This window comes from Poecilia latipinna, unplaced genomic scaffold (genome assembly GCF_001443285.1).
Source record: "Poecilia latipinna isolate Pla-1442-1.1 unplaced genomic scaffold, P_latipinna-1.0 Scaffold2624, whole genome shotgun sequence".
Lineage (NCBI taxonomy): Eukaryota > Metazoa > Chordata > Actinopteri > Cyprinodontiformes > Poeciliidae > Poecilia > Poecilia latipinna.
In genome coordinates, this window is record NW_015115240.1 from 20,623 (window position 1) to 45,287 (window position 24,665).

The following is a 24,665-nucleotide window of genomic DNA, read 5'->3' on the forward strand; positions in this document are numbered from 1 at the left end:
CCGATTACTCGATTAATCGTAAGAATAATCGATAGATTACTCGATTACTAAAATATTCGTTTACAACAGTCCTAATTGAGATAAAAACTGTGAAATTCTGGCAGAAATCTTGCTGGAAACTTGAGACCAGTGTGGAGGTTCATCTTTCAGCAGCACAACTACACAGAATGTCACAATGTGTTAGAACGGTCCAGTCAAAGTACCTTATCACTCTTAAAAGATAGCTCAGAGACTGGATCAACTTTTAGCCACTGCCTCATAGAAGCAGTTAAATTAAGTGCTTTGTATATGTAAAAAAAAAACAAAAAAAACAGTTGGATTGTTTGGCAAGAAGCCACAGAAAAATTGTTTCCTTATTAAAGAATGACGTGTTTATGTTTTAGCCTGCTGCAGTCCGGTTCCGGGTTCTCGACCCGACGCCTCTAACATGCTCCAAGGAAAAATCCTGGCTCATCTCACTGATGAATTCTCTAATAACCTTTGTTTGCTACATACAGTAAATGCTGAACTATCATTTAGATGTAGCCATCTTATTTAATTATTCAGCTACATACACTTATATAGTTATGCCAGTTTAAGGTACAGATAAATTTTGGATTACTGGGAAGTACAAGCATCTTAACCACTCGATTGGCTGTAGACTCTTAACCAAGAGTCCATAGCATCTTGGTTAGCTTTTACTGCAGGTAAACACACATCAATCTTTCTTTTCAGATCTGTAAGCCTTTATTTAAATTTGCTAGCTACCTCTTAGATACTTCTAGATAAATTCAGTTGCATTACTGTTGCTGAAAATTGGGGTAACAATGTCGATTTTCGAAAGACTTGCCATGCAATTTATTTTCTCAGATACTTAGGAAATTTCCCTAGATCCCTAGATTGTGTGTTAAGAGAAGCTAAAATCCATCTACCAAATCTAGTTTCCAATCAGTCCTTTGTGATTATAGCCCAAAGGACTTGTGTGGTACATCCTCAAACAAGGACCAGTCTCAGGCAGAAATACATTACAATTGACGTCAACAAGGTAGTTGTGTCTCAGTAGTTAGCATGACATAGTTCTTTTCTTGCTCTAAATAGACACATATGCATTACATAAAACCCATAAGATGACATAATTGGTCTGCAGCCCCAACTGATACTCCATTGACGCACTTCATTATCAATCATGATTATCCGGACAAATGCACCTGGAGAACCGTCCTCTCTGCGACTGTGCCTGTGTGTGAGTCAGAACAGATGAGCAGACCAGACTGCCTTGTCTGCTGAATGCCCCATCCCGTCAGGTCTGACCCAACTGGCTATATTTCACTAAAAACACTGGGTCACAGCTGATCCCCCCCCCCCCCCCACATATTCCCTTTCCCTTAAACTGGCACTTAGAAAAGTATTCATATCCCTCTTGTGTTGGAACAGGAAGGGGCCTTTTCCCAAACTGTTCCCACAGAGAGGAAAGCATGAAGTTGTCCAAAATGTCTTGCATTGAGAGATCTCTTCAGCTGGAACTACGGGAACTAAGCTCAACTCCTGAACAACGGCTCCACAACATAACCCCCTCTGCACTAAACGTTACACTTGACACAAACCAAACAATTACCGTTGTAATTGTTTCTAAATGGTCGAGTTTAGAAACTGACAAACTCTAAACTCGACCATTGGATTTCCAGACAGCCTGGCATGACTAATCACTCCAGAGTCTTTGGTGAAGTGAGGTTTGAATGAAGTTGAACCCATTACATGAATCTCTCTACGCACAGCTAATCTAACGGCAACATGAAGTTTGGAGGTCTGGTGACTCGACAGAAAGTTGGCAACCTCTGCACATCAGCATTGGTTTTGCTTGGCCTACCACCGAATTGCTTCCACTTTTAATTTATCCATGCCAAAACCATCAAATTGAACTGAATAGTATTCCCATTGTACATAAACATCTGATCTGTGATCTGTGTTGAAATTCAAGGATTTTCAGGATGCCTCTTCTGGTTTGGGGGCCCCATGCCGCATCCTAATTCACTTTTACCTTGGGCTGATTCTGCCTTGACAGCAGAAGAGATTGGAATTATTAATTAAATTTAGATAAGTGAACAAATACTTTTAAATGGAAAATTTTGTCATCTGAAAAACGTGAAGTAAATCCACACCGTTACTAAAACAAAGTCGCCACCTGGACATTCATATATCTTACTACGTTGTGACGCACATCAACATCAATGGCTGTGAGAGCTTGACGTATAAATTTGTTTCACGGCTTAGTTTTTCACAACTTCGTCAAACTAATCTTTGACCACAAGATTTATGAACCCCAGAAATGAGCATAAAAAGGATCTTAAACTCGTCTTCCTCACACTGAACGTGTCTGTCTCCACGCCCTGCACCCGTGGCTCTACCTGAAATCGATTCTCTATGATCTAAAATTTTCCGAATTATGAGGTTTTTGATCTATGTTCAGTATTTTCTCTGTAACCTGAACCTTATTTTCAACCTCTGCTATTCAGCCACACAGCGAGGATATATGACCCAATCAGTGCTCTATATTGTCTTGCTTCCAGAGCCGAAGAAATGTCATTTCAACACTACGTTACTCCAGAGTAATTGCCATATATATTTCCATATTTTTTTTTTTTTTTTTTTTCTGGAAGTGGATGTTGTCATATTCATTCCACAAGAAACTTTTAAACGCTTTATCACCGGGGAATAAAAGCTAAATTACCATTCCACATGATGCATCGCTGAGGTTTATTCCTTCACTTTAAAACAGATAAGTATCTTTTTTTCGGTTCGCACGCCTCAGGCATATTGCCTTTGCTTTTGAATCGCCTTGCTTCTTCATTTTCACCTGCAGTCATAAGTATTTGTTATGTTTGTCTCTGATATCATGAACTGAGCTTAGCTAGTGCCACAGACAGGAACAGTTTGAGGAGCTGATGAAGAAGCTTGACCCTCAAACTTTTCTTTCTTCCCCTTATCACTGATTGTTGTTCATATAATCAGAAGGGTTTTCACAAAACTTACGGTTAACATAATCTGGCAAATATTGACATTTTTAGGAGAAAATTAATAATTTAAATTTCGGTTTTATAGGTCAGTAGTTGTGTGAAGCCCTTTTATATCCACTGTTTTTGTTCTTTTTCAATCTTATTGACAAGAGAAACTTTCCACATGACTGATAAAAAGTTACATAACCTAGATGTTGAACTGTGCATTGCCCCTTTGACATCAACAGCAACTTGAAGTTTCTTGTGATAGTTGAGGATGAGGCACTTCATTTTTTCAGTAAATCCTCCCATTCTTGGCAAAAAGCTTCCAGTTCCTGTAACTTCTTGGGTTGTTTTGCACAAACTGCACGTTTGAGATCTTCCCCAAAGTGCCTCATTGATACTGAGTTAGAAAACCTCAATGTTTTTTGCCAATGACAACTTGGGCCTATTTTCTGAATTATTGTTATAGTAGGAAATCCAACAACATCATATGCAGCTTTTATCGGGTTGACAAAAACCAATTTTTCTCCAATGTTTTCTGGTAACTTTCTGTCTCCATCTTGCCATCAGTTTTGACCAAGTTCCTTGTGCCTGTGTCACTCACACACCCTAAAATAATCATTGACCCACCTCTATGATTTACAGTGGGAATGGTTTTAAAAATAGGATTTTGTTGTCCTTAATCATCTTGAAGAGCTACAGAAGGCTATTTTTAGAGAATCCCTGGTGTCAGCTAACGTTACTTTGGGTTCTTTTTTCCATCCCAAACATTCTGTCATGTGAACACACATTTTTTCTTAATTTACAATGATATACCTTGCTGGTCTCTGTGTGTACAGGGCCGCTGAAGCCTTGGACATTTCTTGATAACTTGTGAGTATGTTAGCAAGGAAGATTAGAAGTGCTCGTCAACAAAAGATGGCGTAATCCAAGACATGACGTGAATCGGGGTCTTAACAGTCCATATATTAAGCTGTTAACTTTAAGTATTCATATTATCTACAGTAGGAGTTGATAAGTGCTATGTTAGCAACAGGAGCTGTGGTTAAAGTACGTGACATGCCAATGAGTGAGTGGCAAGTTGTGGAGATTTTAACAACACCTCAGTCTTTGACATTTTAACAGTTTTCAGCTGCTTTATGAAAGAAGACTTGCTCTTGGAAAAACAGATCTTGTTTTTGGTTTTAAAATAATGTGGGAAAACACCTCATCCCCTCCAGAATAGTGGAATACTTCTCCAATAATAAACCATGGATAACCAGTGATCTGGAAGACTTGTTGGACAACAAAAAGGTGTTCCAAAAGGGAGACGGACTATGCGAAAGCAAGCTAAACTCAAGATTAGATTGCAGTCAACACAATTTGGTCTGATATTTTATGCCAGAAACTACAGTTTCATAGGCGGTTGGCTCAACAATTTCCTGATGAAAATGAGACATTTTGGAAGATTAAAAGATAGTTTCTGAACAAACGATCACCACAGGGGACCGTACACTCACTATTCCTTTTCACTTTGTAGATACAAGGTTCATAGTACAAGTCAAACTCCTGGATGACTCTACATCTCGGATGTAGAGTCATCTACATCCAGTTGTGGCTTGTGTTTGAGATGGACAACAGGCTTTGGAAAGAGAGCTGGTGGACCACTTTGTGGCCTGGTGTAAGACTAAAAGTCTTGCGTTAAGTGTGAACAAAAGGATATGATTGTAGATTTAATAAGAGAGAGGGATATATCAAATACTATTTCCATCATGTTAGAAATTGTAGTTGTGATGGATAAATTAAAGTTTTTGTTTGTCCACCGAAGACGCCAGGCCGAACTGGAGAGGCAACAGTGAAGCTGTATACATAAAGTTATAGAGCAGAATCTTTGGTTCTTCAGTATTTATATTTCAAAAAACAGAACAATCTCACTGATTTCATCCCAAACTAGCAGAGTGAGATTCATTATCAGGGCTAGAGTGTCCTCAGTCAAAAAAAAAAAAAAAAAAAATTTTTTTGATTTTTTTTTTTTTAATAAAAAAAGTCAAATTTTGTTGTGCACCTGCAATTGAAACAAAAATATTAGTTTAGACATCAGTATGCAAACATTTACACCAAAAAACAACCCAAAAAAATAGTTAGTACACCTTATTCCTCGGAAACAATCTTGCATGTACTGTTGTATAATTAATAAAGGCTTCTGCTTGTAAAAGAAGTTTAATGCACGACATCCGGCCCTGCGCTGGCACCTCTGGCGCTCTGCTCCTCCATTTTCTCCCCTGTGTTTGGCTTCAGTGCACTTGGTTTAAACAAAGATCCCCATTAGTGTCAGAGATGCTGTTTGATGCCCCTTAACTAAGTGGGATAGTTAAACAGAAGGAAAGGCTCAGTGTATTCCCCCTCTCTACAGAGTACAGGTGGTATTTACTGGTGCTTGCATGGCTGTATTATGATTTTTTTTTTTTGAATAGTTGGTAGTTCTGGGAATGATAAACCTTTAATCGTAGGTTTTATAGGTGATCATTTGCTTCTGTGTGATCAGTTTTCCTGGACAGCAGCGAGTACAGTTATACAGGCAGCTCCCTCAGGAACTTGTCTTGATTGGTTAGGGGCTGACGGGGTGGGAGAGGCGCTCCGTCTGCTCCCAGCTGAGCCGAGTCTATAGGGAGTACAGCCTTCACAGCCTCTTCCTCATGGAAAGATGAGGTCTTCATCACCGATAACCCTCCTGCTCTGCGACCAGCCGCTTTCAGATGTCCTTCAAACACTCCCTCCACGAATTTTTGGATCCAGAAGGCATTTTTAATACCTAAAGCTGGAAACCCGGTAGAGTGAGAACCACACCTTGGTTTTCGATGATCACCCTCCAACCAAAACCCCCACTGGTTCTTAAAAGGATTTTACGCAAAAGAACAAGCGAGTTCAACCACACCTTGACCTTCCACTGTGCCGGGAGGAAGTTGGAATGAGCAAAGGGCCCTGAGGAGTCGGTGGAGGAGGTATGAGGCGTGGGATCAGCGAAGAGAGCAAGAATCAGCTGCTTTCCATGTGAACTTCCAGCACCATGCCAAACCTGCTGGCAGCCCAGCACAAGAGGATCAAACTCCTGCTTCCTCTACTTCTAATGGTCGTCAGCAAGCAGGTAGTGTGCCAGCGAGGCGTTTAAAACTGGATTATGAGACATAAAACACCAAAGAATCATCTTTAACTCCTTTTGTTAATTCTGTTGGTTCTTTTCAAATGATAGAATACATTTTTTAGGTGAAAGAGCTCCCATTATACTATACATTGATGTGTAAGTTTAATCTCCTATTGGAATACCAGACTGAAAGGTCTTGGTTATTTTTTCCTTCTGAATGGTTTTTGTCAATGAGTTTTGGATCAGGCTGCGCTCTATCAATCGGCTCACACATGAACTTTCTAGCAGAACAGAGATCCGAGTGAGCCTCAGCGTTTGAGGTTTAGATGCTGCCTTTGCGCTAACCTCACAAGAAACAGAAAATCAGGACTGCCTGGTCATAATACGAGAGGAACTTAGATTTTTAATCAAACCAGGTCAAACACAACAAGCCAGAATTATAATGAATGTCATTTACACAAATAGTATGAGAAAAAATGTTGGCATTCATCTTTAAGTGAGATCATTTGGTAAATGGTCTGAGTATTGGTCTCAGTTTTCGCGTTGCCGCTGAAATCCATCCTGATCAAACACTGCCACCTAGTGGACCAATTTAGATACTGCAGAATCAATTTATATGAGATCAGTCAATGAAACAAAACACAGAAATGTCCCATCAAGACAAAAACATGTTTTTTGATCTGTTGGGAATTAGTAACACCTATTTATTTGAAGTTTTTTGCAGATTTTTTACATACACTTTTTATGTTAAATAATATACATCTGTAAGGACTTTTGTCCGGGTTTTGATACAAAAATCTACTGGAAAAACCCACCATTTTATGTTTTGAGTGTTTTTCACCAAGATGTGACCTTTACTGATGCCAGCAAAGAAAAACTATCTAATTAAAAAAATAAATAAATATATATATATAGAAATATATATATATATTTCAATTTGAACATTTATTTCATAACCATTTGCTAAATATTCAATAGCATCAACACTTTACAGTACAAGTAATCATAAATATGAAAGTATATATAAAGAAAGTTTTAAATGAGTTTGCTATTGATTGTTGCCTGTAGATAACATGTTACACCTTTACAAGACAACCGACTGGAATTAATGTCTTTTCACGTTTTATATATTGCTTTGATCTTCACAAGTAAATTAAGGTAAATTAGATGTTGGCTGCAGGAAGGTTTCAGCCTTTAATACTAGAATATGTGACACAGGGCTTAATTGTGCTTCATTTCCACACTTAAAGAATACATTCAAATTCACCTGAATTTATTTAAAATGCTGAATAAACACTTGATAAGTTTAGAGTTTTCATTAACCTATTGCATATATTATTGAATATATTTTACCTCTTTACAATTCAAGTCTTTGTAGCGTAAGAATAATAAATCAAGCTGGAATTATCTGGTCAAAAAGTCAGACCATCTGCTTTTGCTATCGGTCAGCTGCTTAACTGGCACCTTATTCACTGTAAGTGATCATTGGTTCCTTTTATTTTCATACTTCCAAACAGGGATTCTGATTATTTTTTATGTAAGTCAGTAAGGAATTTGTTATTTCAGATGCATTGGGGAATATAAAATGTCGGACCAATCAATTTATTCCTCCTGGTATCCTGAGCTCAAACACCATCTGTCCCGTCTCTGAACCTCGTGTTTACCGAACTATGCACTGTCAATATCTAATTCATGTAAATGCTGCTTAAATGTCCAGGCAACAACTGAATTACAACATTAGCTAATCTCAAGTCAAATTAAAGCTATTCTGATTCAGCTGGTAAATATTTGACCATTTGAGAATATAAGCTGTTTATGATGGTCTGGGATGATCAGTCCATCATGCAATTTGGAAAAATTTAAAAATGAAGGAGAAATGAAGTTAAAGTAACTCTGCCTGTAATTCTGTCGTGACGCAGGGGGGAACTATACATTTTACACGCTTATTTGTGTGCAAAATGCTTCCAAATTATAATCAACAGCCACACTTCTCGCTTTTCAAGGTTTTGATTTTCATTTCTTCACGTTTAGAACAATTTAAGACCTTTTCAAAAGCGTCACAATAAAAACTCCAGCTGCCTTAGTGGAAAACAAAAACCTTTCCACAAAAAGCTTCATGTTGTATTTCGATCCCTTCTAATTAATCATCATCACTGTCGACGCTTTCAGTGGGATTTTGCCAGAAAAATAAAAACACCCGTCATGAGTGCATATTACTGTTACCTTAGGAAGTGGAAAGTAAAGGCATATTTATTTTATCCAATTCCTGGAAATTGTTTTCCAATAAAACATTGAGAAACCCAGCTTTGAGTTTCTTTTGCTGTGACTCTGCAGAAAGCGACAGCCTCGTTGCTCGAAAGCCTCATTTCTAAACGCACGGAGTACTGGGAAAACTGCAACAGCACCCTGACTTCTGCTCCTTTTCCAGCAAATGGTGAGCAAACGGTGGTGATTTATGCATCTCAGACGGACTTCCTATACATAATGTTCCTTTTCTTTTTTTAGGCAACTACTGTAAAGGAAGTTTCGATACGTTTGTGTGCTGGCCCCATTCATCTCCAGGGAATGTGTCTGTCCCCTGTCCTCCCTTCTTACCGTGGATCACCGAGGGTAACGTGTTTAACACCTAATCTGATCTATGAGGATGAATCTGTTAGTCTGAGTTCCCATGCTTCCTTTCACCGTTGATTCGTTTTGAACGGGTGTCGCCGTTTATCACCACGCTTTCTCCTCTCAGGAACGAGTGTCTTTAGTGCATATGGATGTTTAAAACTTTTAAAAATATTATTTTCAAATCTACGTTTGCCTTAGGTTGGCTAACGTTCAGGGTTTCCTACACCTAAAATTTATTACGCTTAAATGTTAACACTGAAAAAAGTGGTCTGTACTCTATTTCCAACCCCTTTGGTTTTTTTCTTTTCAACATTTTAAACACCGTTACCCGATAAAACTTGTGTAAATACCCATCAGCAGCTAAAGAGCTCATTGAAATGCATTGAAAGTTTTTTCCTCTCATCGATTTGTTGTGTCAAAAATGACATTGACCGTTTTTGTTGCGCTTTTTCTCATGTTCCTTCAGACAGCAACAGGAGGGCGTATCGGGAATGCTTGGAGAACGGCAGCTGGAGAAAGATGGAGAACTCCTCAGATCCCTGGCGAGATGATTCTGAATGTAAGGAGGACCAATACTTTAAAGACAAGGTAGTGGGATTTTCCTTTGTTTTAAGAACCGTTACTCTTTCAAATTTCACTTTGTCTTTACAAATTAATCTACAAGCCAATTTCATGACAATTAGATTATTGTTAGAGCGTTAAATCTCTTGTATTTTGCATCCAGGAGGACGAATTGCTGCGCCATTCCGCCCTCCGGCTCATCTCAGTCATTGGCTATTCCCTGTCGCTGTTCTCCCTCATTCTGGCCACTCTCCTCATGGGCATGCTGAGGTCAGTAGGTATTGGAGGGTGGCTCCGTTAGTCATACAGATAAAGTTAGCATTTTCATTGGAGAAGTCGGTACTTTAGCTCAACTTTGAATGTTTGGAAGACAAACTCTGGGTCAGAGGTTATAGAAACACCAACCGTCTTTCCCACCGCGGTCATTTTAAGGGAAAATGGATTTTGGCCTTTTCGAAGAAGCCTGTCTATGCGTGGAAGTTGTAATTTTCATCTGTGTTTTAGCGGGGCCGTGCTGCGCATTCACTCGCTTCAAACATACGGAGAGCGACAGCAGCGAGTGATTAACAAGACCATTGAGCTGATCAGTCATTACTAACAACGTTACGAACCACGAGGCAGTCTTACCTGTAGCTCCATTATTTCCATTTCCTCCTACGCTACGGCCAGCGCCCTGGTTAATGCTGTTAGAGTTGCGCAGGAAGTTCCGATCAATGCTCCCGTATCTGCTTACCAGGAAGCTCCACTGCACCAGAAACTACATCCACATGAACCTGTTTGTGTCATTCATCCTGCGGGCGGCCGCCGTCATTTCGAAGGAAATCATCTTCCATCTCATGTACTCCAACCTGCCCAAGGACGACCCCGGGTGGAACTCCTACTCCAGCTCTGCGGTACTCTTAGCGCTGCCTTGTTTTTCATGTAGAAGCAAGTTTGACTCGAACAACTTTTGCCTCATTCGTCCAAAACGTACCGCTTCAGCTCGATCTTCTCCCTCAACAGATAGTGCTGCTGTGCAAGTTCTCCAAAGTGTGCATGGAGTACTTTGTGGCATGTAATTATTTCTGGCTCTTGGTGGAGGCCATTTTCCTTCACACGCTGCTCTTCACTGCAGTGCTGACCAAGAGGTGCCTGTTGAAGAAATACATTCTGCTAGGATGGGGTAAGTCATGGGCGCGTGCAGGCTTTGTTACGGGGAAGCAAGGCTTTAAAAATGTCAGTCTATACTTTTATAATTACTATGTAGAATTGGTGTCATTGGGCTCTTTACATCACCATCAATTGTGCGTTGTTGGACAGTCCGTTGGTTAAACACCCAAAGAGCCTTCCTGAATTTACACCCTGTTACGCCTGGAAGAACTCATGATTACGAGACATTTTCTTACTTTTTATTACCTTTGTATCACTGAATAAAATCATTTAAAAGTAAACGCATAACAACTAAAGACAAAAATATTTGCACTGTAACAGAATTGACATATCTAAAGCCTCTAAGATCCAACTCTAAGTTGATGTACTCTGGGAAATCAGCATATCTTGCTTCTGTCATGTTCCAGGGACTCCCGTCCTGTTCGTGACGCCGTGGACCGTGGTTAAGATTCTGTATGAAAACACAGGGTGAGTGTTTGAACGCATGGAGTCCAAGATTCTCCTTGAAATGATTACCATGCCCTCCGTTCACACTTGGCGCTTCTTTCTTTCTCAAGGTGCTGGTCAATCATGAACAGATGGTTCTGGTGGATAATAAGAGGCCCGATTACTCTGTCAGTGCTGGTAAGGGATGTTCCTCAGGCCACTCTGTGGTCAAGTTGACTTCAGAAACTAACTAGATTTCTGTTTGATTGAACAATGCTTTGCTTAATCTGGATGGTTGCTATAAAGGAGAATCATGTGACGATGTGGTGATGCAGCTATAATCACAAGCATATTTGATATTTACTATTTTATTGCTAATAAAGGCGTCCTACCTGTCATGTTTGACATTATTGATCATTTTACACTTTAGTCCAATGCAATGCGTTTAAATATACCATTAATATGTTTTTGCAGGTCATTTTCTTCATATTCATCAAAATTCTGATGCTGTTGTTGTCGAAGCTGAAAGCCGATCAGGTGAAATTCACCGACTACAGATACAGGTACTCAAGCCGCTGGAGCCAACTCTCGGAAAATAAGTTTGACGTTGACATTTAGCTCCAATGTATATAAGGTTCCTGATGTAAATATGGTGGTAAAGTGTTAATCCCACATCACAAATTTAAATGTCACACCCATAAATTGTGGGCGTAAATGTCACCAAGGGAACAAAACCAGTGTACATACTTCAGAAACTTCTTTCCTTTTTCTACTGCAGTATATTCTGCCTAGCTAAATTATAATGAATCTGATCGGCCTGTTTGTACTCTGCAGTTTGGCAAGGGCAACGTTGGTGCTGATTCCCCTGCTGGGAATCCATGAAGTGGTCTTCACAGTGCTGATAGACGAATGTATGGAGGGCAGCAGCCGCTATGCCCGGAACTTCATTAATCTCACCCTCAGTTCCTTCCAGGTAGTACCAAAACAATCATTTTTGTACACAGAGAGTTCATTTTGGTTTTGTTCACCAACATCATCCTACTCTAAAATTTGCCCCATGCATTTTTCAGGGATTCTTGGTTGCTGTCCTGTACTGTTTTGCTAATGGAGAGGTATGGTTTTGGTCACAGTATCGTTCTATATGAGGAAGGTGTAGTTAGGTTGGGTGTAGCAGTACATGTATCAATCTATGCCATCACAGTTTGGTGGACGCAAATTATATGGAAAAAATATCAGCAATAAACTTTTTTTTAAAAAATAGATCAAATTTTCTTTTATTTTGGTATCCGCCATGATAGGTGGTAATGTTCCCACACTAAAGCTAATAATAATAATGACAGACATGAGCTTAGAACCAACCAAACAGTTTGTAATCAATAGTCTGAAAGCGGTTCTGGATTGTGATCAGTGGTTTCAGTGGAGTGCAAGGGGTAGACATACGGGAAGCCAAATGTGTCATAACTCTCCCGGACATTTAAGATGTCCTGTTACAGCTCTAAAAACTTTAAGTTACTTGTAGCTTACTGCTAATGTGAGAGGGAGGGCTACTCTCCAAAGAGAAATGTCATTTGTACAAGCACACAGCTACAAAACTGTAATCAAACTTACTACTGAGAAATTTAGCTGCTTATGTAAAAAGTTACAGAAAAAGACTCAAACTTGCAGCGAATACCATGGTGTAGTAATGTACCAAAAATGCTGTTTTCTTGTAGGTCCAAACTGAGCTGAAAAAGCGCTGGCAACTGTTTTTGTTCACAAACCACTTCAAGGTCCGGACCTGTTTTCGAGGAGCAAATCTCAAGCACCTTTGGAAGTGCACCCGGCGGCAGCACAGGAAGCGTTCTCGGCAGTTTGACTCCTATGGCGAAGGCGCCACTTCGACGGCTCGCCCACACCTCCTCCAGGTGGTTGTGCAAGGGGGAAGTAGGCCTCTTGGACTCGGGCCACTTAAAGGCCAGGGACTTGAGGGCTACGACTCAGCAGGGCTCGACTTTCTTACCAGGAAGAGTCTTTCCAGTAGTGATGGTGAGATGACGCTGGGGGAGACGATGGAAGAGATTCTGGAAGAGAGCCAGTTCTGAACTCAGTTGGTAAAATCCAAACAAATTGGAGTTCAGACAATTAATGTATTCTCCAAGTAGAATGAGCCAACTTCAGGGGATGGGAAAATGGTTTTAGAAATGCAGTTTGTTCTACCGAGACTTGTATTACCTGTACAGAAAAAAGAAATTCCAGTTTATGTGGCAAGGATTTAGTTGCCTATATCTCTCTGGGGTTTGTGGTAAAGACTCTAACCCTAGCTTTAAATTCTGTGCACAAAACGGTTATGTGATGCAGCCACAAAGACTTTTACTCACGAGCCACTTGAGCCAACCACCCACTGTGACACTTATCTTAAAGAAGCTGGCATTGCCAAACCAGCAACAGACATCTGTATCACTGGTTACGATGGAACGCTGCTCCAAACCCCAACCTCCATCGCATTTTTACCGCAAACTCGGCTCTCCGACTACCTCCATTATCGGCTTTAAGGAGCAACAGCAGCAGGTCTCCAATGCTGCTATGGTCTTTCCCAAGGTCACACAGAGACAGTATAAAAAGCATCTCAGCCTTGGCTCGTGAAAAGTGCTTTTGAATCCTTCTCAATTTCTGCAAAAATACTGATTTCAACACAAGGAGCGAAGGAAATGAAAGCGGAACTTAGAACTTAACTTCATGGTAACATGGAAGACAGCCTATCTGTGAAAAACGTGGAGTTCATTGGCTCCTTCTAGTGATTCACTCAAAGCCTCATGTAGTGTCCACCCAGAACCAATCACTGCAACCTCTATATCTACTGCATCCATCATCTTCTGTGAAAAGACAGACTTGTAATTTGCCTTTTTTTTAATCTTTGATTATGTGAAGATAATTCACATTTTCCTGTGAATTATCTTCACATTATAATTTACAATATCTCTTATGTGCAAAAGTGTTTCATAGCCTCCTGTACTTTGGAACATTGCTGCCTTCTTTGGCACTTTTATGTCTATGTGAAAAAACATAGAGGTTCCTCACAACCACAAGCCAAACTATTCTGCCTTCATATAATTTAAAGGCAGAATTCTCCGTGAATTTAATCTGTGCGTTCTTGTGATAAAATGGACATTCCTTCAAATTGTGACTGTAAAAGTGAAGTGATGCAGAATTAGTGTTTTTCTTTATAATCTCCAAACTACCATAGTACTTTTGATGCAAGGAATGAAAACTTATTAGAAGTACTGAACTGTAATCAGTTGCTGCTTCCTGACTTTTTTTATTATCTTGTGCTAATGTGTGGGTGTGTTTGCTCATTGTGAAACATGGGGTAGTGTGCAGGACAGATTACTGAAAGAAGTCCTTATGGGTCCAGGAACAATTATTTTTTCCCTATTAAGAGGGAATTATGTAAGTACAGGATGTAGTCAGCATATTTAGCACTATGCAGATGTTAAGAAAATACCAGAATTTTTTGTAAAAAGTTTACCTTTTTAAAATCTTCCTACCATTTATGAGTATGGTTACAGTTAAATTCCACAGGAACCGTAAAGGGTTAGCTTAGAGTTTATTAATTAAGGTTCTTTGAAGTAAATTGCTTTTTAATCCCTTGTGAGCACGTGGAAAAATGAAATGCATCGAAGCTAACAAGCTAGTTGTAACTTGTTAGCTTCGACCGCTGATGTGGGGGAACAGCAGATGGAAAAGCCCGGGGTAATTTCCAAACAAGTATAAAACCCTGAAAGCACAAAAACAAACATCTTCGTACATGGAAATGTTTATTCTCGATGGAGTTAGACTGCACTGGAGGGGTGTAGCGGAGTTGGTAAGGTACTGCAGCCGCCACGTTCAGTCAGCGTTAGTACACGGACGTAGCAAGTGTTTGATGTGAAACGCCGAGACTGTTAATATTCCCTAATTAGCGCTGTATTCTAGCGATATAAATATTTTTACTTCGAGATAATTTAAGTTGCTAAAATCTGCTTAAAAAGAAGGTGGTATACATCTCACTAGCTTGTGGACTTATTGACATAATTTGAACAAGTTGACATAATGTCATTTTAATAAAGGTAAGGGAATTACTCCATTTGGTTCACTTGTCGTCCTGGTGTTTCCTTACACTGAACCTAATCTGAAGGTGTCACAAAACACATTATACTGTATTTATATTTTTAGGGTTTTATTCTATTTCTCAGCTATTAAAAAAATAGTCCTGTGTCATGTTTTCGTTTGCAAAAAAGAAACATCTTCAAAGAGCAATTTCATATATTTAGCCAAATATAATGTTAATGTCAATGTGTGTAAGCTTACACAACAAACTTTCCTATCTCTCACAAAAGTTATAGCAGTATTAATCTCTTTTTATACCGATTTTGGTGATTTATTGTGTAAACTATGATATGGCAGGCCAGTGAAATATATCCAAATGTGACATCATCTGGATTGAAGTGTGCATATAAATACAATGTATTTGTTTTTTGAATGTGAATAATGCTGGGTCTAAAGTATATGTAGCAGGCTTTAACTTGTTTTGTATTCATGTGATGCTTCAGTGATTACTGTACATATGGAACTATGAAATGTTTGTACATACGAACACTCTGTGATGTATGTGCACAAATAAAAACAGGTGAATTGTCATGAAATACCGCGTTTTGTTTTTCCTTCTGTTTCTTATAAGATGACAGTCTCTACATTTTTGTGCAAATTAAGAAAAACAAAAGAAAAGTAGGGTTTTTTGGGCTTTTTTTTAAGTGAATGTCTGGCTATTGAACTGGGTAGTTCCCTACAGTGTTTGACAGAATCTCTCTGCCAAAGAGAAAAACTGAGCAAACACTTGGTGATTTCTACAATAAAAAATAAAAAGGTGTTTAATTTGGAAAGGTATCAAAAGAAAAACAATCTCAAGGTCCTCTATCACCATCTAGTGGCCAGATGAGTAAACTTCACTCGTCCAGCGGTTTTTTTTGTTTGTTTTTTGCTTAATTTTGAAGATTTATGATTTCTTTTATATGCTATTATATGGCAATGTATATTTCAAAATCTCAAAAACATTCTTATTTATAATATATCAAAAGATCTTTTTTTTAAGGTGGCACCATAAAGTCTATAATTTTAAAAAGAATATTTAAAATTTTAAATATTTTGTACCATATTTAAAGGAATATGAAACTGAAGGGACAATAATTTTTCAGCAGCTACATCATGTCATTTCTCAACGTTGCCATGGCAAAAAGACAGCGTTGTCACAATGAAATATGAACTCATGGGCTTCTATTCGGGGACACATTCTTTTTTTCTGCTATTAGGAAGCATAAACTAAAGCTCCTAACAGGTCAAAGAACAGTCCTGTTAGTGTCTTGCAGCATTCTGGTAAATTACAGATGGAAGGATTAAAAAAAATACAGATGGCTTTGTTTAATCTAATAAGATACAATAATATACTGCTCAAAAAAATAAAGGGAACATTTCACTTTAATTTTGTGTGTGGCTCCAAATCCAGGCCTCCATTGGTTAATAAATTTGATTTCCATTGATGATTTTTGTGTGATTTTGTTGTCAGCACATTCAACTTTGTTCAGAACAAAGTATTCAATGAGAATATTTCATTCATTCAGATCTAGGATGTGTTATTTGAGTGTTCCCTTTATTTTTTTGAGCAGTGTATAATAAGATTTATGGACAAGGATGAACCGGGTAAAAAATGCATGAATGAAAGGAGTAATTCTAAATCTGAGCGGAAACCATCTGGTGACTCTCATATGACGACTGTAGAGCTTTAAGAGCCAGCATGTGAACTTAAAGCGTGAAACAAGTGTGAAAATGTTGTTAGAAACAGTTATTACGGTGATAAGGTCAAAGTCATTTTAAATTGAAGTTATGGACATGATCAAACACTAAATCTGACTTGGTAGAAACTGAAAGACTTAATTGTGACTCTCTTTTATTACCCTCATAATCAGGACTTTTTAGTCTCCGTTCCGACACAATGTATCGGTTTGTTTTTCTTTCAAGTAGTGGAAAATGACTCCGCAGAAATACCACGGAGGAAACATTTCGAACAAAGATTTCTTTACGACTCGGTAAACAGCCCGTATGTGGTTCGCTGTGCTTCAATCACGTTCGGCTCCAGGTTTGACACTCATGCGGCCATGTGAGCCGTATTTACGCCCTGAAATGAGCCAATCACGGGCGGCGTGAGACACGGTGTGGACAGCCGGCTGGATCTCCTCTCTGTTCGGTATCAGCGGTTAGTCTCTATCCTCCACTTCTGCCAAACATGGCCGAATCCTCCGGGAATCCTCCAGCGGAGCGCATAGGATACATCACCCGAGTCCAGAGCTTCAGCGCCTGCCACCGGCTCCACAGGTACCCCAGCTACTACCGCTGTGTCTGAAGGGATACGACGTAGGAGAAACCCATAGTGGACACGAAACGGAGGTTAAAGTGACAGAATAGAAAGAGTTTGGATGAAACAAGACCGCTGGTTTTCCTGATAAGCGATAGAATATGCGGAAAATCCCGTCTAACTACATAGAAACTCGCGATGCTTTGGCTGTGACAGCACAAGTCGGCGTATTTCAATAAACAGAGCTTATATAAAACAGGGACACAAAATTAACTATGGAGGAGTTTATACTTTCACTGCTTTAAAGAAAACGCAGGTAGGAACAAGTCATTTCGGAATTGTCGTCTTTCAGATAAACGTGCAAAGCTTTAATGATGCATTTAGGTGCAGTCGATAGCGTCGTAAAATATAAACCCTCTTCAGGAAATTATTACAGCCATTAAACAAATAAAATTTAAAGCAAATATGTACTTTTTTTGTGCAAACTATCTTTAATAACGTCATCAGCCACTATATAATAGCTTTATGATAGTTCACAACAGTTTAAGATGATATTTTTAGCCTTATTGTATTAAAAATAAATTAATCTTTTACATGTATTAGACGTACAAATACGTTTACATGAATTGCATCGTTCCAGTTTTTTTATCAAAAATTTATTTTGTTCAAAGCAAAGTAAAAATAACAATTATTAGTCATGTAAAACTACAATTGATTTCATTTGTATTATTTGATTTAAATGATCACCTTTAACCTTTTTAAATTAGCACAATTTTTTTTTAAAGAAGTACAGTTCTAAATCATATATAAATCTATTAAGTTGTAATATATGAAATGTTCTTAAATGCAACATATGTCAATAACCCCTTGCCACATTTTTTTCTTGTTTGACCTGCACTAACACGGTACAAAATCTCTAACCCCTCCCTCGCCTTAAAAACTGCAAAAACAAAACCAAAACAAATCTGACTCCAGGAGTTTTAATTCAGATATTCTCTGCAACCTCTTGTAGTCTTCACCTGACTGACGAGGAGAATAAAGAAGTCTACGGAAAGTGCAACAATCCCTACGGTCATGGACACAACTACAAGGGTTTGTCCTGCTGTTACATAAACCAAATATAGTCTCAAATAAAGCACGGATTCTGTTCCCGTTTCTACCGATTCACCTGCTTGCTCTCATTTTACTCCACAGTAGAGGTGACTGTACGTGGAAAAGTGAGTATCACGCAAATATTTCTGATAAAAGGTCGTAGTTCCACTGAAGGAACAACTATGTAATCACAACCAGGTAGATAAAACCATCTTTACATGTGACACGTGTTCCCAGATTGATCCCGTCACCGGCATGGTCATGAATCTGACGGACCTGAAGAGGTGTATTGAGGTAAGGTCACTGTAAACACAACATCTTGAGCTGAAGAAAATTAACACATTTTACAAATTAAATGGCAACTAGTTTTTCTGAAATTGATATATAGTAAATCTGCATATATTGATATACAGTAAATCTGCATTTTTCTCTTCATAATTCACTTACGTTTAAATCATTATGACCAGCGTTACTTGCTAGATTTTGCCGCTAACAATCCTCACATCTGATGTAAATCTCCATGACTGAGATGCTAAAGTTAATGGCTAATGGTGTAAGACTTCGACTTGGACTTATAACTAACTTTTTTTTAACAGACAGAAGCCAAGAATGATAGTCAAGTGTCTTTAAGTGGTCTTTGGCAGAAATGTCTTAATAAAAGACAACAAAACTTGTTTTATTGTGTAACACGGTTAGTAGTGGGATAGTGCTAAGCTTTTAGCATTTGGTATTTGGATTATTGGTACTTTTTGTTGACTTTTCTTGCCTGCCGCAAAGTTAAATCAGGATCTACATAAAGTTTATCATCAGATATAAATGCTTTAAAATGTTACTACCAAACAGCTGTGCTAGTGTTAGTCACTGACCATAGAAATTCCCCTTGAGTCCTCAGGAAACTTGTGGTCAGACTCTAGAACCTTGATTCACAAATTAAATTTAAAATTTACTTTAATCTGAAAAGAGAACTTTGGACCATCAAACAAGGAACTTCCATTCAGCTCTTGAATCTTATCCTTGTTCCTTGTAAGCTTTTTCCTACTTCTCCTTTTTTTGTTGTTGTTGTGATTTTTGCTGTGGTACGGAAATCTGGCTGACACCGCCCTGTTCATCCAACAGGAAGTCATCATGATTCCTCTGGACCACAAAAACCTGGATAAGGACGTTCCGTACTTTGCCGACGTTGTGAGGTCTGTAACCTTCCCTGATCGTCTCTCGTGACTGCAGATACACATGTTTCACCAGACATTTCTCCTCTCGCTCACCAGCACCACGGAAAACCTTGCCATTTACATCTGGGACAACATGGCGAAGGCTCTTCCCGCCAGCTTGCTCTACGAGATCCGGATTCACGAGACGGATAAGAACATCGTAGTATACCGAGGAGAGTAAGCCGCAGGAGCTTTAATTCAGTTCTGATTCTGTTCCTCACCTGACGCGAGGCTCAAATAATGTGATCCGAAGTACGTTTGGCAGAGTATGAAGGTTTTTCCATTTAATTTCATCCTTAATTGCCATTTAATGATCAGAGCCACACATTTGACCACCGTTTGGACAGTGAGAGTCATCAGCTTTATGTTTATTTTGAAAGTTTTATTCTATTTACCATTTTATGATTGTTGGTGTTATTGTGAAGCACTTCTATCCACTGCTGTTGTTTCTAAATGTGCTGTATAAATAAAGTGGACATTCAGCTGAAGTTTTTACTGTGTTTAGAGTCGAATGCAGTGAGAGGAACCTCAGGATGGTGCTGGTCATTTCCTACTTTTCTAGTCTTGGTTGGGCCATATAGACAGAGTTGTCTCAAAGAATGTCACTGGACACATCATACTCTAAAATATCTTTTCCTTTTGTGTTTGAATGCATGAGAAATATCTAATAAATAAACAAGTGGCACACATTAATCGAATGACTAGTATGAATGAAAATATACTTAATAATTTGAACTTTTATATACTTAGTGCAATAATATTTTACTGAATAATACTTCCAAATACATCACACAAGGATTTTTTTGTCTTGTAAAAATATAAACATAAGATTTGATGTTTCTTTTTTCTACTTCTTGAGGAGTAAACACTGGCATGTATCAACCATACATCATATGTGTTGGCAGAACATTTGAAATTAAGAGTTATTTATTCGTATATTTGACTAACAATGACCACTGGGAGTTAGACATTGCGTTAGTTCTGCCATTTTAAACACACTGATATTCAGACTTTACTCCTTTTGATTGAAGGTTTCCCTTAGTCCTGCTGATGGGTTGAAGCGCAAAGGATGATGGGAACTGGGATTTAACCTCATACATGCACCGTGTAAATAAAGCTAGCTTGACTAATAATACCCCTCAGCCTAATGCATTTATTTTTTTTTATGAGGCTTTTTTCACATAGAGGATCTTTATAGGCTCAGCCAGTCGATTATCTTGACCTGAAAAGTTAAAGTGAACTGTGCTGAGACTTTTTAACCTTTAGAGGGCGCCAAATCGTTTTCTGAGAAGCACTTCTTTGCTGTTGGTGACGGAAAAACCAATGAGGTTTGTAATGCGAGGAGATTTTAACTATCAGAACAGCTCAGCAAAACGGCATCGTTAATATTTCTGTTCCTCATCAAACGTCCCAGCGGGTTCCACATAAATTCCGTCGTGCGGAAACGTATCCCTGTGATACGCTGCATTAGGGCGTTTAGTAATTCCTCTGCATTAACGGGAGGGAGTCATCTGTCACGCTGACACAAAATAACACACGCCATACCATTTTTTACAATTCATTAGACAGCGTTCAGCGCGGAATGCGTTCAGCCGTAGTGTCGTCTCGGTGGAGTTGGAAGAGCTCCAATGACAAATCACAGTGTAAATACAGGTGGAGGTTTACTCTCAGCAGTCGTTATTCAACTTTTCTATCATGTCAAATATTTGTTTTTCTTTATTTTCCTCCCCCGCCAAATTGTGTCAAAATCCTTCTGCATCCTTTCTCCCCATTTATATTAACATAGGAAACTCTCAGACAACTTTTGTGAAGTAAAACAGAAGAACAGGAGGAATAATTTCTAAACTTTTCGCACGTATAGTGTGAGATTTAGCTTTTAAAGTTCAAAGCAGCTTTAACCAGGTTGCATCAATATGACCATCCTTAAAGAAGTACCTTGAAGTGTGTGTTTAAATGGTTAAATTATAAGTAAAAGTGCTTTTGTATTTTCGTCTTTTAAATATCTTTGCTACATCTCAGTTATGCAGGAGATTTAGGACTAGTGTGACAACAGGTTGTTTAAGCGCTGGGTGAAAACCCTGCTAGGAAGCAAACCCGCGGGATTCGCTTCCTGTTTTGTGGCAGCTGGAACCTCGTCATTATAGTTTCAGCAAAAATGATTTGTAATTTGATGTTGCTGGGATCAACCATTACCGTTTTGAAGCGTGTTGAGCCATTTCAACATCCTGCAGAGCGAGTTCAGACAGTAAAATATATATTTTTATTCCACCCTGAGAAATATGGAATTTTTTTATTTTTTATTTTTTTGCTTTTGTTTTAGCAGGTCCTCATCCCAAGACTTAATTGAAGACTTTACAGTTTCACATGAACCCAAAGTTTTCAGGTTTTGTATTCAGAGGCAGAAATTAGTACTTTTTGCCAAACATCCAAAAGGTCCTGGGATCAAAGTTTCAATGTTTAGAACTTAGACACATTATCATTTACGATATGTACAGCAAAAAAAGTTTAGGTCCAAGAATCCACCCTTGTGGTACTCCACTTGTGTCGTGTCTTTGTGCTAAGCTAATTTTACAGCACCTGCGTGACCAGGCAGAAATTAATATTACAAAAACGAATTTGTTCATTTTGGTAGATGACAACCTTATTTTTATAGGACCCAATAGACAGAAAATGTCACTGTAACAAAGCCCCAGGGCCGGCCCAAGCCTTTATGGGGCCCCTGAGCGAAATTTGGCTTTGGGGGGGCCTCTATTTCTGCTAATAATGTGGATTGTTGCACTCAACACTCAGACGATTTGATCCTTCGCACACCTGCTATAAACTTATTGCAACTTGAAGTTATTGCAAGTTCAAGTTGCAATAAGAACTTGCAACTTCTTAAAAAAATTATTTAAAAAATTATTTCTACATGATCATTGTTGTAAAAAATCACAATTTTATAATGAAATTGTGTGTTTTTGTTAAAATAATCACATAGAAATGATTACTTAAGGAAAAAAGCATCACTTCCATTTAGGAGTCCCCTTAGTGGCCCCGGGACCCAAAGCAACCGGCTTAGTTCGCTTATGCCTTGGGCCGACCCTGCAAAGCCCACTTCTTTTTTTTAGCTGTTCTTATAATTGTCAAGATTGAGCTGCCAGCTCAAACCTTTAATTAATCAAATTCCATAAACATGCGTCACGCTCAGGCAGACAACCTTCATCGGACAAGCCGGAGCAAGACAGCAGGAGAACTGCTTCCTGACTGAAATGCCCCTTTTTTTCGATTCTTTATCTCCTGTTTAGATTCCAGAACCGTAGAGCTGATCCCCGGTCGGCGAGGAATCCAGCCAGACGGCAGAGTCCTCTTACAGCAGTGGGTTGATACACAACAAATCACAGTGTTAATTATACACTGGCAGAAACAAGATGGATGACTACTATTAACAAATAAAAGCCATTCATTATCTTGATGCCTCATGGAAAAATATTTTTTTGACATCCTTTTATGAGCCAGAATTGTTAGTTTAATGATTATTTACCTCTATCCCTCAGCAGGAGCAGTTTGCTTCTCAATTTCAACCAGTTGGTTTCAGATTACGTCCACTAACGGTCCAAATTTACAGTATGTTGATTTCAATTGATAGTTGTTCTCTCTGGGCTCTTTCATTCTCTGAAAGACTGGACTGCAAAACATACAACCCACAAAGACATATCCATTCCTGTTAAATCTGGAATGCTCTCATAAAAACAAACGACCTGTGAGGAAGAAATCTCAGAATGATACGATGAGTATCACAACAGTTGTTGGGAAACTGGTGTTATCCTAGGAGGCTGTAGGAATTGTACCTTTTCCAAATAATAATATTCCAAAGGTTCCAGCTGTTTTACGGCATTTGAAGTTCAAACAGAACTAACAAAAAATTAGGTGACAAATTATGACCTTTCCTAGGAACGGTGCAATATGAAGAATATGAAGATATTTGACTCAAACTGACTGATGTGCAGCACATTTCCCTTGTGCAGGAAACCCTGCACAACCTAACTCGCGCACAACTTGGCGCTCTGGGCAGCATCAGCCTCTACGATCTGATCCCGTCAGAAAATAAGCCTGTAAAAAGTTTCCACTGTCTGCCTCATTAAAACCTTCAGCGTCCTCAAGACGAAACAAGATCAATAACCCCCTCCATCTTTTCCAAGGCAAACACATCACTGTGAAGGTTTTTTTTTCTCTCCAATCCTCCCTGCAGCCAGGGGATGCCACAGATCTTTAGCGAATAGATGAGTGACAGATGTATTGGCACGTCAAGCGAGACAAGCAGAGAAATTAGGTCCAATGGGAGGGATTATACCCTCATTATTTGATGTAACCTTCGTAAGACCTGCTAATCCCCCGTGAATAACAGCTGCTCAGAGAGTTCGACGAAAACACAGACTTGCAAATAGATTTTTCATACTTTTTGATCGTGTACACTTTCTCTCTTCGAAGAGGTTTAAAAAGTTCATCAAACGAGACGATCTGATCTGATCGCCCCTCACACTTGTTGGTTTGAGAAATCCCTTAAGTAGAAACCGTCTTCATTCAAAAAAAAAAAGGCAACATCGTGTTCGGATCTGAAGGAACTGCAGAACAGATAAAACAAAGCTTGGAAATGGTTACAAAGCCACAGGCTTTTGGGACAATAGCGAATATTTAATCTACAAATAAATGATGGGAGGAAGCCAAACTCCTTGCAGAAAGACCCCAGGCTCCAGTCCCCCGTTGTTGTCTCTCTGCAGTGTTCATGATTCAAAAATAATAAAGAGACTTGGCAAAGTTGGCATTCGTGGAAGAGGGCCGAGGGAAAAAAAAGCACAGCTTCATCAAAAGGGATACAACAGGCCATTCTCGTTTTCAGAAAAGCATCTCGATGATTGAAGACTTTTGAGAATCTATTCTGTAGAGTGACAAAACAAAAGTTGAGCTTTTCAGAAGATGTGCATCCTATGAAATGTAATCTGGTGTAAAACGAACAACATTTCAGCCAAGCGGACCAGAGACCGCTCCAAAAGCAGGACGTGGACTACAGCGCTGGACTTTCTTGGTGAATACAACCACAACTAGGCCTGTCACAATAATCAATAAATCAATTGATTGCACAATAAATTAAAACAAACTCAGTCATTTCCATTGGCATG

The 24,665-nt window shown here is 38.9% G+C and overlaps 2 protein-coding genes across 4 annotated transcripts in view; both read left to right on the top strand.

The window, feature by feature from the left end:
• The window catches only part of glp2r (glucagon-like peptide 2 receptor), a 22,492-nt gene extending 6,986 nt beyond the window's left edge, over window positions 1–15,506 (top strand). Inside the window, exons 1-13 of one of the 2 annotated variants that reach the window (XM_015020644.1) lie at window positions 5,623–6,099; window positions 8,431–8,530; window positions 8,602–8,706; window positions 9,176–9,297; window positions 9,434–9,540; window positions 10,007–10,163; window positions 10,273–10,432; window positions 10,827–10,887; window positions 10,977–11,043; window positions 11,320–11,408; window positions 11,680–11,818; window positions 11,916–11,957; window positions 12,558–15,506. In XM_015020644.1, the coding sequence (XP_014876130.1) occupies window positions 6,022–6,099; window positions 8,431–8,530; window positions 8,602–8,706; window positions 9,176–9,297; window positions 9,434–9,540; window positions 10,007–10,163; window positions 10,273–10,432; window positions 10,827–10,887; window positions 10,977–11,043; window positions 11,320–11,408; window positions 11,680–11,818; window positions 11,916–11,957; window positions 12,558–12,926 (1,596 nt within the window). In that variant the 5' untranslated portion in view covers window positions 5,623–6,021 and the 3' untranslated portion in view covers window positions 12,927–15,506. Of the gene's footprint in view, window positions 1–5,622; window positions 6,100–8,430; window positions 8,531–8,601; window positions 8,707–9,175; window positions 9,298–9,433; window positions 9,541–10,006; window positions 10,164–10,272; window positions 10,433–10,826; window positions 10,888–10,976; window positions 11,044–11,319; window positions 11,409–11,679; window positions 11,819–11,915; window positions 11,958–12,557 lie in introns of those variants that run through there. The other variant, XM_015020645.1, reaches the window with a different exon arrangement.
• A 1,431-nt stretch (window positions 15,507–16,937) lies between these two features.
• pts (6-pyruvoyltetrahydropterin synthase) lies at window positions 16,938–19,997 on the top strand. Of its 2 annotated transcripts, none has more exons than XM_015020647.1 (6): window positions 16,938–17,229; window positions 18,222–18,301; window positions 18,407–18,426; window positions 18,539–18,595; window positions 19,418–19,488; window positions 19,567–19,997. In XM_015020647.1, exons 1-6 carry the CDS (start codon window positions 17,141–17,143, stop codon window positions 19,688–19,690), a joined length of 441 nt encoding a protein of 146 aa, XP_014876133.1. In that variant the 5' UTR covers window positions 16,938–17,140; the 3' UTR covers window positions 19,691–19,997. The 2 variants fall into 2 exon arrangements, with proteins under 2 accessions (XP_014876133.1, XP_014876132.1); XM_015020646.1 differs by having other exon boundaries at window positions 16,942–17,229; window positions 18,404–18,426.
• The last annotated feature ends 4,668 nt before the right edge of the window (window positions 19,998–24,665 follow it).